The following is a 15,798-nucleotide window of genomic DNA, read 5'->3' as shown; positions in this document are numbered from 1 at the left end:
GTACAGATGGATAATGACCCTAAACATACTGTGAAAGCAACCCAAGAGCTTCTTAAGGCAAAGAAATGGAATATTCTTAAATGGCCGAGTCAACTGAGCATGTTTTTCACTTACTGAAGACAAAACTGAAGGCTGCAGGAACAGACAAGCAGCAGCTGAAGGCGGCTGCAGTAAAGGCCTGGGAAATTGTCTCAAGGGAGGAAACTCAGCATTTTGATGATGTCCATGGATTACAGACTTCAGGCAGTCATTGACTGCAAAGGATTTGCATCGAAGTACTGAAAATAATCCTTATATGTATAATTGTTAGTTTGTCCAATTACTTTTGAGCCTGTGAAAATGGAAGGACTGTGTAAAAATGGCTGTAATTCCTAAACGGTTAATGCAATATTTCTATTAAACCCCTTGAATTAAAGCTGAAAGTCTACACTTCAGTCACATCTTGATTGCTTCATTTCAGATCTGGTGTACATAGGCAAAATTGCAAAAATTGTGTCACTGTCCAAATACTTATGGACCCAACTGTATGTGTGTGTATATGTATACATACACATCATTTTTTCAGAAGTTTGAGAAATCCCAGTAGTAAATAAAGTAGTGGACTCATCATTTCCTGTAAGATTATGTAAGCTGCTATTAATGCCAAGAAAGTATTGGTCTTCAGTGGGAGTCAGCTTCAATATGATTCCCTGCTGAACCTTAGCAGGAAGTTTACAGCAGAACATGAGGAAAGAATTAACTTCATATTAGTTTTATTTGTATAGTCTTTTTCTTTTTCTATGGAATAGCTGTTAGTTGGGTTTCCAGGAGGATTTAAATTCTATCTAAATTGCTAATTGCTAAATACATTTATCAAAGTAAAAACAAATAAATGTAAACAGGTTATACAATTTCAGTTTCCTTATATGACTATTTCCGTTCATTTTACGTTTTCTTTTCTTTTTTTTTGCCATTTACAATTTTATTTTCATTTGCTTAAAAAAATATTTTCCCCATTAATAATTTAGTTTTCAGGATAAACATCTAAGATGCCAATATGACATAACGTATCTTATAAACAAAGTGGGCATGTATGTGAGATTTCTGTAAAGCAGTGATCACCAAACACTAAAGAGAGGGAAGTTTGAACAGCTGAAACATGTTAGAAACCCATGTGTCTAACAGCCACAAGTGTGAAAACCACTGCAGAGATTATACTGTTTAGAGAAGTATGACAAAGAATGCGACAAAACTAATGCCTGAGCCACACAGTTTAAATTTGACCTTTTAAAATTTCTATTTTCTTATAGCTTAGTTTGAAAGGCACAAATGTGTGGCTGCTACAATAAATCCAAATAAAATGTTTACATTTTCACCAGTATTTATGGCTACACATATGCCATCTGGTACTCATTTCTGTTATTGACAAATTTTTTCATGTCATGTGTAATTACTCAACATATTCCACTTCATTTCCTGAGATTGTATGTATAAATGTACTACTTCTAAGTTAATTAAGAACAGCCAGAACAGCTCTTACACAATCGGGAATAATGTGAACAGCCTAAACAGAGCTGAAATAATTCTGAATGAGGTAGTAAGTCTACTTGCTTCCTGACAGTGTCCACTTGTAGCACACAAATGGACACTGTGTCCATGGGACAGTATAATAGCCTATTTTTATGTGAATGGACAGAGAATAATGACCTCATTCAATGCAGTTACTACACTGTCTAATGTCACATATATTGCTAGGCCATATAGTCATCATATACAGAATCAAACTTTCTCACTGCAGCTAAATATGACTCACTTTTTTTTTTTACTTTCTACCAAATGTCCATTTGTCCAATTGTCAACAAATTCCTGAATTGAAGAAATGTAAGACACTACATGAAAGCAACTGAAACAGTAAAAATGGCAATGCTGAATATAAATTCATTGCTTTATTGCTTAATAAATATTTTCACAGTACAAAATATGCATATGTTTAAAAACATTCTTGTTGTTCACATCAAGATTCATTATTTTGTGTTAAAAACACTAGAGCTATTATCCATGTTTTTATATTCATTAAAAAGAAATGAACCTCCAGTAATTAAAAAAAAAAAACTAATCGTGACATTTTGCATATACAAAATGGACTGAGAACATTAGGTGATACATCCAGCTTGAAGTCATGATTAAAAGTCCTTTAATTTTAGGCAGCTTAGAAAACCTTTTATTTTGTACATCTATGTTGGAAGTTGATGTCACTATCAGTTTTGTTCATATCTGCAACTCATCTGCCCAATGACTCTGTATGAAGAAATGGAGATTTAAGATATATGGTTATGCTACATCATGCTATAACAGCCTGATGAACAAACAAACAAACAACAACAATAAACAGACAGCAATGCATCTACAGCTGATGGAGTTTTACCTGAGAAGAATTTGAAGTAATCTCTTCTAGGTCACCATAGCAGCCATTTTTGTGCCGAATCAAATTCCCCCACAGCACTGAGTGATGGCACCCGGGACATTCGCCCTCTACAGGAAGTAGGTTAGCCGGGTCTGACTTCAAGAAATGTTTTGCCAAGCAAATCAGATGACAGACCATCTTACAGGAGGGATGGAAGCAAGACAGTCTATCTGAAGTCTGAAAGAAAAAAAGCTGACTTTTATTACTTTGGAGTCCTAAAAACAAGAACAAATGTCCAATACAAGTGAATGTGGCTAGATCTTTCAACTGGACAGTTCTGATCAGAAGGTCAGGAGTTCAATCCCCAGCACTGCCAGGCTACCACTGCTGGACTCTTGAGCAAGACCCTTAACCCTATCTGCTCCAGGGGCGCCATATCATGTCTGACCCCAACTTCCTAACAAAGCTGGGATATGCCAAGTGTTGTGTTGTGGAGTAAATAAACTGCATCTTAGAGGTCTTTTTCTTTAGCTTTATTCTTTAACATCAGCTCACATCACGAGTGTGTTCCTTGTGGCTCACTCAGTTCTCGTTCTTACAATCTCGTAAGATTTACACAACTATAGTACACCAAGAAAAGAATTCACTGTACTGTAATGTATATTTCTTTTTCTTCTGCAAAGATGTACATCTATATTAACATTTCGGATTAATATTTTTTGCTCTACAAATCAAGTCACCCAAAACCTGGTTTGAAACCTATAAAATAGTTTCCATATTAAATTGCTTAATGTGTTATTTTACCAAATGATATCATTGGAAAAAAGTAAAGGCACACAAAAGGCACAAAAACATGCATATGCTTTTATCAAGAAATCCAGATAATTTGCAATTTAGAAATGTCCCCAACCCACACATCCGAACCCTTCCTGGATTAGTGTTTGATTACCTACAATTGTAATGTATGGAATCTGTTATGACTCTTGTTTTTGATGCAATATCACTTGTTTGTCACATGTTCTATTTAAAAAGATTTTGTAAAAGAATATGGGCAAAAAAATTTACATTGTAAGAACTTTGGAAGCACACCTACACATGTGTTTGCACTTTATGTAGTCCTGCGTACCATGCTATAGCATTGTGTGTGGCACCATGGTCCTAAAGAAACAACATTCTGTTCCAGTGTATACAAGTTATATGAAGGACACACACCTCTTTCCCTGCTTCCAACAGATCTGACTCAACTAATCAGCCAACTAACAGCCCTTCCGCAGTTGAGGACAGGGAGTACTCCAGGACCAGGGTTGGGAACCTGTGGAGTACTACATAAGTTGCAAGAGGATTGGGGTGCAAACATACCTGCACAATCCCTCTACACAGTAGACACCGGTCCAGCCGGCTCTCCTCTTGCTCCTCCTGCTGTTGTTTCTTCTTAGCACGAACACAGCCGAAGGTCAGAGGGATGTGCAGAGGCGGCTGCAGCTGTGGCTCAAACTCCAGCTGGTATTCCTGCCTCAGCCAGCGCACGGTGAGGGGTAGACGACTCCACGGTGCCACCCGCAGCATGTTGGAGAGCACGCGCCAGTGAAACTGCAGGCTGGACTCTTTACGCGTTCGCCGGGTCACGTGAGAGAGCCGGCGAGACGTGTGCGGGTGCTGCCACGCCCACTCAAACTGCAGCAAAGAAAAGGATTTACTTAATATTGATGGGCTGATGATATTGGACAACAGTTGCACAAAAATTACAATTAATGCTATAATTATAATTTCTAATTATAAAATATAATTTCTGCTTTCTTTCAGGACTATTGTATGTCAGAGAGTAGGAACCAGATTACCACTAACTTTAGCTAGAGCATCTCTAATGAAATGTACAAACAGGAAAATCATGCTTAATATACAAGCACTAACAAGAAACCTCTGTGCAATAAGGCGTGGGTGATAGTATACTGTTTTTGGAATGGTTTTATTCATTCATTTGTCATTTCATGTAGCTCAGCAAGTGCACACAAACCCAAAATATCCTGAAAAGATTCTCTCTCACAGTATCGCATTAAAGACAAGTAGTAATCACGTAGTTTGGGCATGGATGATTTCTTTTTTCCAATACACCTTATCTTTTCTTAGTTCATCTGGTGTTCTTTATAGACTTTAGAATGTGAATAGTGATCAGCTAACAGAATTTACAAAACTGGCAAAATTACAAAACTGATTCCTTACAGATGAGAATAAAATTATTAGTAAGATTGTGAAGAGATTACTCAGCACCTCAAAGTCTCAGCAAACTAAAAAGGATGAAATTTCTAATAGAGAATACAGGCCTAATATCCCCTGACTGCACAATAAAATGAAACGTAGAGAAAAGAAATAAACAGGTATGAGACAGGAGACAATATGTGAGAGCTGCATGTGTGATGAGGACGCACACGTACCCTTAGAGCAGCAATATCAGATGGAAAGCCATGGATGATAAGCACCATCTCCCTACAGTCATTCACAGAACAACAGCGTTTCAGTACATTGAGAATTCTCCATAATACAGGCCAGTTTATTACATATACTTAGCTTATGTCTACATTCATTGGTCATTTTATCAGGTACACCTACCATACGGCTTTGTAAATATAAAATTACATACAATTACCAGCTGAATTATATCTGGTCAGTGGTTCCTTTTCCACTGATGGGCAGTGTAGAGGAGGCTGATAAACTGTACATAGCAACAGAGTGGCTTCAGTAATACATCTATACATACTGCAGCATCACTGTGACTCCAGGAGCTTACGCTAATGTGCATACCCATGATCCCCTGCGGCGTCCTTGTTATTTTAATGTTTATTGCCATTGTCCTGTTAGGTTAAGCATTTAATGTTAGTAGAGTAATGTGTTGTTTGTTTGTATTGGTACGTGCTTTACCTGGCATGCTGTTTTATGGTCATGTGATCTACGCTCTGTGTGAAGACTGGTGTGTTTGGTTATGTCACACTGGTTTCCGTGGCTAGTTAGTTTTGTGGTTTATCACCAGTATTGTGCGCTGTAAGTGTGAGTTTTAGTGTTGCCAACTTAGTGACTTTGTTGCTTTTTAGACGCCTTTAGTGACTATTTCCAAAAACAGCCTAGCTCCTTTCTGAGCAGACATTAGCGACTGGCCTGCAACTTATATAGCTTTCCAGCTCACATCACAGCTGGTGGTTATATGAGTTGAGTGAGCAGATTCGGTCACTACCAGTGTGTAATGCCTGATCTGCCTCACCTGTTCTGCCACCAGCCTGTGTTTCCAACAGCCAATCACTGATCACCATTGTTTACAAACGACCAATCACTGATCTTCATTGCTCACAACATCCTGTCACTAATCACCATTGTTTCCAAACAGCCAATCACTAATCACCATTGTTTTCAAACAACCAATCATTGATCACCGTTGTTTACAAACAACCAATCATTGATCACCGTTGTTTACAAGCGACCAATCACTGATCACCGTTGTTTCCAAACAACCAATCACTGATCACCGTTGTTTCCAAACAACCAATCACTGATCACTGTTGTTTCCAAACAACCAATCACTGATCACCGTTGTTTCCAAACAACCAATCACTGATCACCGTTGTTTCCAAACAACCAATCACTGATCACTGTTGTTTCCAAACAACCAATCGCCGATCACCACTGTTTTCCTCCACACACTTGTTCTTCATTCTGCTATCTACTATCAAGCTTCTTCCACTCCAAAGCCGCAGGACATAGTGTACCTCTTATGATCATTTTCTGTGGGTGTACCTGATAACCTGAACGCTGAGTGTATGGATATGAGCTCATGGCTGTCAGTTGTTATTTACCACGGTCCTCTGCCGCTGGTCTTCTTGGCTCCCCCTTTGTGTCTCCCGGCGTTGTGTTGGCCGATTCTCCGCTCGGGGTTCACAGTGAAGCCGATGTAAATGCGCCCCTTAAATTTGGGGTTGGTGCAGTACAGCATGTACACCCCATAGAAGCTCTCCACCTCCACAACCATTGTAATACACGAACCTCCACAAACCTCTCAAGCTGGAAGTCCAGCAGGCTGCAAATATCACTGATTTCCACAGCAACACCGTACCATCATGACAAGCTACACCGAGGCACAGTTACCCTAAAGGTCGACAATAACGAAGAAATGAAATCATTTCAGGACCCCCATATTAACTTTACTAATCCCTGCCTGCCCGAGTCATCACATCATTTGAACCTGGCTTTTAGTTTGAAAACAATCGTCTTCGCGGTATTTTCGGTTTATTAGTGCGGCTCAGATATCGCCTGACAAATTTTATATTAAAATTATACGGGCTTAGAATCTAAAAATGCAGCAACTCACCCATCTAAATCACAAAATTATACTTTATAATGCTATATATAAAAAAGCATGTGTTTCTTTTTATTTAATTCAGTTTCACATTTTGTTTTTACGTTTGGCAACCAAGTAGGAGCCTATTGCTTTAAAGGACCCCCGGTCTTCTCAGTGTGGAAATGAAGAGATCTGATTGGCTGGTGAGAATTTGAGTAGGCGGACTCTCAGTGTGTTTCAAATCACAAATCGCTCTTAACAATGCTGCACTACATACAGCGTAGAAAGAATGATCTCATACCCTATGTAGTGCACTTATATAGGGATTAGGAAGTCGTTTAGGATGCGGCCTGCGCTTGTCTTCGACAGTTTCACACTCTTCTGCGTTTGTTCCCGCCCCTTTTACTCAGCCGGTAGTGAACCGGAATACTTGCTATATTGATTATATTCCTTTTGTGTGTAATTTTAGTCCGTATTTTAAGACGAAATGGCGATTACCATGGATCACATTCGGGAAAAACTGATAGCAGAAATTGGTGCAATACACGTGGTATGTTGTGATCAGTTCAGCTGATAGATGGTACAGGGATATGATTCTGACCCACAAGTCATCTCCTTAAATTCTTATCATTGCATCAGTGATGTAACTGCATCAGCATTGCTTATTTAAAAAAACCTGGGTTCTGTTTCAGGAAGTAGAAGACACATCTCCCAACAGATGTGCTACAAGTTTTAAGGTGCTTGTAGTGTCCCCTCAGTTTGAAGGAAAGCCACTGTTGCAGAGACACAGGTAAAACATTACTACTGCTGGGAACTCAAATATTTACACGTTTTCATCTGTATAATAAAGGGAGCAACAGGATGAACTGTAGCTTTGAGTGTATACACATTTTTTTAATATTAGAAAAGAGCTCCGTTTATATTTCAATTTTCTAATTTGACTATTATCTTGACAGAACTGTAACACTTCTTAAATTAATCCCATAAAAAAAAAACAGCAAGTGCACAGCTTCAATTTCATTTTATTTGTGAACCTAGCCATTATCACAAAGCACTGTTACAGAAATCCAGATGTAGATTGATATTTAGATTCCGAATGAGCAAGCCACAGGGGCCTGTGGCAAGGAAAAACCCCCTGAGACGACATGAGGAAGAAGCTCTGAGAGGAATCAGACTCAAAAGGGAACCTCTTCTGTGTGACGCCAGATTATAGGGATTATAAATCATTGCTCGTCCACAATTATAAAGTCAAACAGTACTACATGTGTTGAAAGGATGTTCAGTCTGAGCGTAGTCAAATTTATGATTACAGCTGCAGTTCTTATGTACAAGTCTACAGGATCTAGGTGAGATCTACTATAGCAGGTGTGAGACTTGGGCATAAACTGTTTTTGAGAAGTGCAAATCTTCAGGGTATCCATGTGGGACCCTCTACAGCAACAGGAAGTGCATCACAAAAACAAAAACATACTATGCTAAATGTCTGTAAGGGAATTATGCACTAGCCATTCACTTTCCCAGCTCATTAGTAGCAGATTAGACAATGGTAATGATGTGACAGGCTAAAAGGCTGATCAGGGATCTGTAGATGCTCATTAATGTGGAACAAAATTCTCTTGACTGGAGATACATGTTGTTATTTATGGAAAATGAATACATTAAATGATCCCATGCATATGTTTTTGTGTATTTCATTCCAGATTGGTGAACACATGCCTTGCTACTGAGCTGAAGGAGATACATGCCTTTGAGCAGAAGACCTTAACGCCAGAGCAGTGGGAAAAGCAGAAACAGCAGTGATGTTGATACATGCACAGTGTTGGCAATTTCCCATACTAATGTTTTTTTTTTTTTTTTTTTTCATTTTCAATTATACAGCAAATACATAGGTTCATTGGAACACACACTCCCTTTTTCATCAGTGTAAGCTACAATGCAATATTAGTGACAAGAAATAAATGTTTCATCTCATCATTTGTTGGCCTGGAACAGATGTGGTGCTGTGACTCTTATTTTCACTGTAGCCTCCTTCATCTTTGAGGCTCTTTACTGTCAGTTTACCATTTCTGATATATTTAAGTTTTAATTATTAATTATTATTTAATTAATTAATCTGTAACTACTTTATTCTGGTGGATCTGGAGTCTATACCAGGACCCTGTCTAGGATGTCAGTCCATTGTAGGGCACCACGCACACACACATTCGCACACTTATTCACACCTAGGGGCAGTTTAGAGTCACCAGTCAACTTACTGGCATGTTTGTGGAAGGTAAGAGGAAACTATAGAACCTGAAGAAACCCAAAACACACATGGGAAAGACATGCAAAATTTCAGGCAGGCAGTAACCTGAGCTCAAGCTCAAACTGGGGAACCTGGAGCTGTGAGGTGACATGGTGGCATATATATATATATATATATATATATATATATATATATATATATATATATATATATATATATACTGTATATATTACTGTTCAAAAAGTCTGACACCCTATTTTTAATAACCGTGTTATATTTATTTTTATTTTATGACTTCCACATTATCGAGTCAGTACAAAAATATGTTAGATTTCCACATATTAGTTTTCCAGCACGAAATTAAATGTTACAGAAAAAAAAAGTTTGTATGTCAGTAAAATGTCAGTAAAGAAAGCTGCATATTACATAAGAGACACTTTTCAGACAAAAAAACATAATGAAGGCTGCTGGGTTTTGCTGCAAAAATAAGAAGCAAGTGCGACAGTCAAAGTCTCCAGAAGAACTGTGGCTGCTTCTGCAAGATGCTTGGTAACACTTGCAGCTCATTTCCTTATAAAACTGTACAAGTTGTACCTGAGACTACTATTTTTTTTTTTTTAAGAAAAGGGTTGTCACACCAAATACTGACTTTGCTTCTTTTATTACTGTTTACTGCTCTTTATAATATTTTTTTGATGTAAAAACATTTAATTTAATTATTTGTGAAGGCATCTACAGCATGTCTTTGGATGTACCAACGTACATATGTTTGCACAGTACTATATATTAATAAGTGTTGCCAGTATGTGTAAACACTACCTACCAAGACCCACTGAACATTGCTTTGATAGATATTATCTAAAGGTTGAGTTGCTGGTTAATTTAAATACATTGAGCTCAGAATTTATGAACACATTAATCCACAAATACACATATGGCAATGACGGGAACAAGGTCACGAGACTGTAAATCAGAATCTAGATACAACCTTGTGTCTTGGTGATGGAAATACTGACTTAATAGAAAAAAAGTAAAGCAAGCAATTTAAGGGCAAGTATAAAAAGAGAAAATTGTCATCTTGAAAGCTCTTTGATATGCAGACGATTCTGTGCCAAAGTGAACAGTGGTAGACAAAGGAAAGGAAAGGAACAAGTCTTGTTTCTAATTAGTGATAACAGCCACATCCCCGAGTATGGCTAATAGTTGGGATTGTATGTGAAACGTGTGTGATCAAAGTGAAAGCCAGTGCACCAGGAAATTGCATTCACTTCTGTCACAGTTGAAATCTTACATAACTTTCTGATTGTATTTCACTCGAGAGATAAAGTGAGGTAGGAGACATGCACTTAAGGTTTTGCTTTTCAGTGTGGAACGTTTTCTATATGTCACTAATGAAAGGGAGTTTGTGCATTATATTTCAAATAAATGGAATGGCACAGTCAAATGCAATGCAGTGGTGTGAATTGAAACACTATTGACACCTGCTGAATGTTTTTCACTGACGAGATAAAATGATGCAAGAGCAATGCAATGAAGGGTTTGCTTTTAGGTGTGGCACATAGTCCTCATGTCAAAAATGAAATGCAAGTGCACAGGTCGTAAATGAGGACCATGTGTTTCCCCCAAAGTGGTATTGCTTTTCAATCTGGCACAGAATCCTCTCCATACTCTGATGCATGCAAGCCAAATTGCGACTGCAATAAATACATTTATAAGTCTTCCCTTCACATCAACCAAGACCACTGCTTCTATGGAAACTACAATACCTATGCCTCATTAGTTGCCTTGTAAGGCAGATCTGTTTAGGCTGAAATGAAAAAAGTAGCCAGATCCATTGCATGGCACCTTAAAATGTTAAGGTACGCTATGAACCTGTGAAACCAAAACAATTTTCGAGATGGCGGCATGTCCAGATGCCCTGCACTTCCCATAACAATGCTATTTTCCATTAGTTACTCAGGCAGCTGCTGCCACAGCAGCATTTATACCTAACACAAAGCATCATAACTGGAAGTCACAAAACAATAGTTCATTGTACTTGTACAATGACAAAAGTTGCATTCCATTCCATTAGAATATAATGAATCTGATAGTCTCATCAAGTGAAGGATTTTTTTTGAGTCCTCAGTCTCATTTTTACAGAACAGGTATAATGAAATCCTTTGTGCTTACATACACAGGCTCATTTTGAACCAATGTGTAAACATTAGGGGAGTGTCACAATGACTCAAATGTCTCTTATGAACTCACAGTATGAGAGAAAAGGAGAGTGGGGACAATTGTAGAGTGTATATGCAAGACCGCATGTCAACTGATAACACTTTAATGAGTCATGAGCTCTGTTCATGTAGAAAATCACATCTAGTGGGTGAAGGACAAGAGAAAGATTAACCGTACATTTCTCTCTCTCTCTCTCACTGTGTGTGTGTGTGTGTGTGTGGTGCGTGTCAAGCTGTCACCCCTTCTTTACACATTGCAAACTACGAATAAGCCATTTAACTATTAATGTCTCTCGAGGTAAACAGACCTCAATCTCAATGAATCCACAACTTTCCAGGAGTAACTATATTTTCAAAAAATCTCTAAAAATAGGTGCACTTCATTTTGGAATGAATCTTTTCATATATTTGCTTAATGTTCATCTTGCCCTCAAGCTTGATCATTAAAAAGACATAAAAGCAGAGTGGTGAGCAGCAGAGTACTTATCATTTATAATCCATTAACACAACCCTCAGCAGTGCTGCCTCTTCCACACATTACACATTGTTATTAACAAACCGTCAATCTTAGCAAACCCACACACACACAGAGTTTCAGATGTGTGTTTGGCTGGTCTGGCATTACATGTGACTATAGGTATGGTTTCTACTTTTAATGTTACAAGCATAATAAACTGGCTTCCCAAACCTTAAATTATAGTCTTTAATCATGTTGTGTCACTGGAGCTTATCTAGTTTATCTACTTGCTAGTCTGCTTACATATTACCACATATTTGGTGATGTTCCAAATGACCAGTGCACCAGTCACTTGAGAAAATCTAATGCCAAGCTCTGACAGCGGCGTACAAGAAGCATTACAATAGGAGCAGATAACTCTATATGCAAAAGCCTAGTAAAAAGCCCTTACAGAAAAATTCACTTCCCGTGATTTTTAGACACTCCATACATTATGCATGACATTTGTTTTACATGTATAGCATGTGCTTTTAATTTCATGTAAAATTTTTACGTGACTTTTGCACATGATAAATTTCTACAAGATTTTTACATGATTATTTTCTTTTCATCTGATTTTTACACAAGATTAATTTGTTTTGATGTGATTTTTTTCCCCCACACTGATTTTCTCACATGATTTTTCACAGCTATGGCATGTGACTTTATTTTCACATGATTTTCTCACATGAATTCATTTTTACATGCAATTTAAACATGCAATTTAATGGCATAACACTGAAATACACTTTCAGGACTTTTTCATGTGATCACATATTATTCAAATAAGCGAAATATGTTTTTTGTTTGTTTTTTTTTATAAGAGAATGTTTGCCAGGATTTATGAATGATGAATGACGTTTTTGTCATTACAGTAGCTCAGTCTTGACCTCGATTTGTTCTTATGCTGAACTCATAGCTGAGGTACATCTGAAAATAATAGATAAAGAGTAAATCAAGATCATATGGTTTCATTTCATTTCAGATAACTCTATTACTCACAATATGATCATTTGAATCAATTATCAATTATAGATTTAAGCATTATCAATTTACTTTTAAGGTAGTTTCTAAAACATCATAGTTTGAATTCCATTTCCTGTCTATAACTGATAGATAGCTGTTATCTGCTTTTCCAGAAACTGTCAGGTAGCCAATAAGATATGATTAAACAAACTCATGTGTTCCTAATGGTGACTTTCGTGACCTTTTATGAATATCAATATAGTGCAATTACTACAAAACGTTAAGTGAAGTGAGTGAAGTGACTTGTGGCCAAGTATGGTGACCCATACTAGGAATTTGTGTTCTGCATTTAACCCATCCAAGTGCACACGCACAGTAGTGAACACACACCCGGAGCAGTGGGCAGCCTTTTTTTGCCGCAGCGCCCGGGGAGCAGTTGGGGGTTCGGTGCCTTTCTCAAGGGTCTCACCTCAGTCGTGGTATTGAGGGTGGAGGAGAGCGCTGGTCATTCACTCCCCCCACCTACAATCCCTGCCGGACCTGAGACTCGAACCCACAACCTTCAGGTTCACCTTCGGGTTGCAAGGTTGTGGGTTCGAGTCTAATGTGTCAGATTATATATATCTGACACATATATAATCAGATTCACTGATCATATGAATAAGCATTTGGAACAGATATAAAATATTACAGTTTATGCCTCTGACCCTAAAAGGTTCTTTAGCTTGTCCCTGTGGGGTAACCCTTAAAGGTTCTGTGTGGAACCCTACACAGGCATTTCCAAGTAAAATTCCAAAGAACCCTTTTTTAAGAGTGATAGTTATTATAGCTATCACATATACTATGACACTCTATGTGGTAGTTCATGTCTGAATTAATTACATGTGCTATATTGCATGATTCATATCTGAATTATTCATGGCTTTCACACAGTAGAAACTCAGAGATGTAGATAAGTGGTGTCTGACGAAATCTGCACACACATGTGTGTGTGTGTGTGTGTGTGGAGGTGTCATTTGTTATTAAACCCTCGAGCTCAGTACCTGCTGTTCTTGTGTGTCTACCTCAGCAGGGGTAACTTTCTTACTTTAATGCTACACAGAGCAGAGAGGAGCAAATACTCCTGCAGCTCATCATTAGTGTCTGTCCCTACAGAAAAATAGATGAAATGTAAGAACATATACACACTCACTGTCCATTTTAATAGGTACACCTGCATACCTGCTCATTTATGCAGTTATCTAATCATTCAATCATGTGGCAGCAGTGCAATGCATAAAATCATGCAGATACAGGTCAAGAGCTTCAGACAATGTTCACATCAAACTTCAGAATGGGGAAAAGTGTGCTCTCTGCGACTTTAACCATGGCATGGTTGTTGGGCTGGTTTAAGTATTTTAGAAACTGCTGATCTCCTGGCATTTTCACACCCAAAAGTCTCTAAAGTTTACACAGAATGGTGTGAAAAACAAAAAACATGTAATTAAGTAACATTTTTTAAAATTTGGAAAAGAATCTACTTTAAAGTGCCACTAAAATAGTGTGTACTTAGGCGTGACATCATCATTTCTACTAATAGACAGTACTACACACAATTACCATATTTTCCAAACAAGTTTTCAGTGGAATAAAATATATAATAAAGCTTTTCTTCAGTTTTATTCAAAAACACCAGGGCAGAACCTGCATGATGCAAAACATATTTCACATTCTGTTTGAATTTAAATAATTGAACTTTATTTTGAACATGACCCCAGGTTTCAAGTAAACACTATCTAACAGATCTCTTCACAGCTCCTCATAATTAACAGCTTAGACAAGAGAAGGCTTTTCCTCTGATGAGACACTGCTTTTGGCCACAGCCAGGGTGTTGTACCACAAAAACATCTCCACATACAAGCTTACTAATTTAGCATCCAGTTATTAGCCACTGACTGACATTTTGTCTTATCAAACTCCAGTCATTTCAAAAAATAGATTCAGTGTAAGAATGAGTCACTGCCAGAGAAAGAGTTTTAGTCAGTATGTTAATTCAGCTGAGTAACTGACTTTGTCTTAGTACCTGCAACACTTTTAGTTTTCACATTTACTCAGTTTATTTAGAAAAATCATTCACTGTAAGTGACTGTTCCTACACTGTATTTGTTTAACTGCTTTCCAGCCCTTCACTCTACCGTGTGAGAGTAATCCAGCATCTACATTGATTAACCAACACATTTATGGGCTTACATGTTTTAGTCTAGCACCAACAAAATACACATCATAAAATATGAGTGGTGATTTGGTACACTAATGACACAAACATGATTTGAAAAAAAGTGATACATGAAATGACAATAAGTTACATTATTCTTACATAAAACCTGCAACTCTATGAGACTTATTAAAAAAACAGTAAGGCACATGTTATAATTTGAGGAATTATGGATATTTAGACAAACATAACAAAATGTTACTTAAGTTGTTACTATATTTTTAATACACCTCTAACATTTCTAATGAAAAACCTCAATTGCTGTTTAAGTTGTTTCAATTGGGATAAAAACCTGTAAAGTAAGAAAACAGTATTTTAGTTATGCTATGATCATTTATAGACCTACTTCAAAAGGCAAAGGTTTTTCCTGAATGGAAAATGATTTTCTGGAAACACACGTGTGGTTGTTCTGAACTTCAGTCATATCTAAACTGAGGCAACTGATGATGTTACTGGAGGATTTGATGTCTGCTGTGCAGATTTTATATATTGCAAAAGGCTAAAATTCAAAACAAACCCATTCAAAGCAACTTATCACTAAGCAGAGCTAGAAGATCCTTCAGCTTTCGTTATTGTTTTAGTTAATTAATATCCATTGATATGTGAATCAAAAATTGAATAGACACAAAACAATATGAAATGTGGCAAGATGTGTAATTACATGCACAAAAGCTACAAAATCTACCTGCTTCCACAGAAAAAAACTTGACATTTTAACATTTTCCAACACTGTTTGTAGTCTCAGGATAGCGGGAGAAGGACAGCAGTCTCCTAACAGTATCCTATTACCTTGAAACAGCAGCATCGCATATATGTGTAATGGTGAAAGCAACCCCTTAAATCTGTTTAGCAGACATGGTAGTTCCATATACACTCTATGGCCAAAAGTTTTTGGACACCTGACCATTATA

General features: G+C 37.5%; 2 protein-coding genes across 2 annotated transcripts; one reads left to right on the top strand and one right to left on the bottom strand.

The window, feature by feature from the left end:
* Nucleotides 1-1,903: 1,903 nt before the first annotated feature.
* Nucleotides 1,904-6,678, bottom strand: slx1b (SLX1 homolog B, structure-specific endonuclease subunit). Its single transcript, XM_026936965.3, has 5 exons — nt 6,226-6,678; nt 4,816-4,867; nt 3,743-4,057; nt 2,405-2,620; nt 1,904-2,277 (listed from the first exon to the last, which is right to left on the bottom strand). The coding sequence occupies exons 1-5, from the start codon at nt 6,396-6,398 to the stop codon at nt 2,248-2,250; spliced, it is 786 nt and encodes a 261-aa protein (XP_026792766.2). The 5' UTR covers nt 6,399-6,678; the 3' UTR covers nt 1,904-2,247.
* Nucleotides 6,679-7,062: 384 nt separating this feature from the next.
* zgc:112271 (uncharacterized protein LOC553698 homolog) lies at nt 7,063-8,696 on the top strand. Its single transcript, XM_026937102.3, has 3 exons — nt 7,063-7,257; nt 7,400-7,497; nt 8,408-8,696. The coding sequence occupies exons 1-3, from the start codon at nt 7,195-7,197 to the stop codon at nt 8,505-8,507; spliced, it is 261 nt and encodes an 86-aa protein (XP_026792903.1). The 5' UTR covers nt 7,063-7,194; the 3' UTR covers nt 8,508-8,696.
* The last annotated feature ends 7,102 nt before the right edge of the window (nt 8,697-15,798 follow it).

The sequence above is a fragment of the Pangasianodon hypophthalmus genome, chromosome 4 (assembly GCF_027358585.1).
Source record: "Pangasianodon hypophthalmus isolate fPanHyp1 chromosome 4, fPanHyp1.pri, whole genome shotgun sequence".
Taxonomy (NCBI): Eukaryota; Metazoa; Chordata; class Actinopteri; order Siluriformes; family Pangasiidae; genus Pangasianodon; species Pangasianodon hypophthalmus.
Note: the sequence above shows the minus strand (reverse complement) of the source record. Positions and strands in the feature narration are given on the sequence as shown.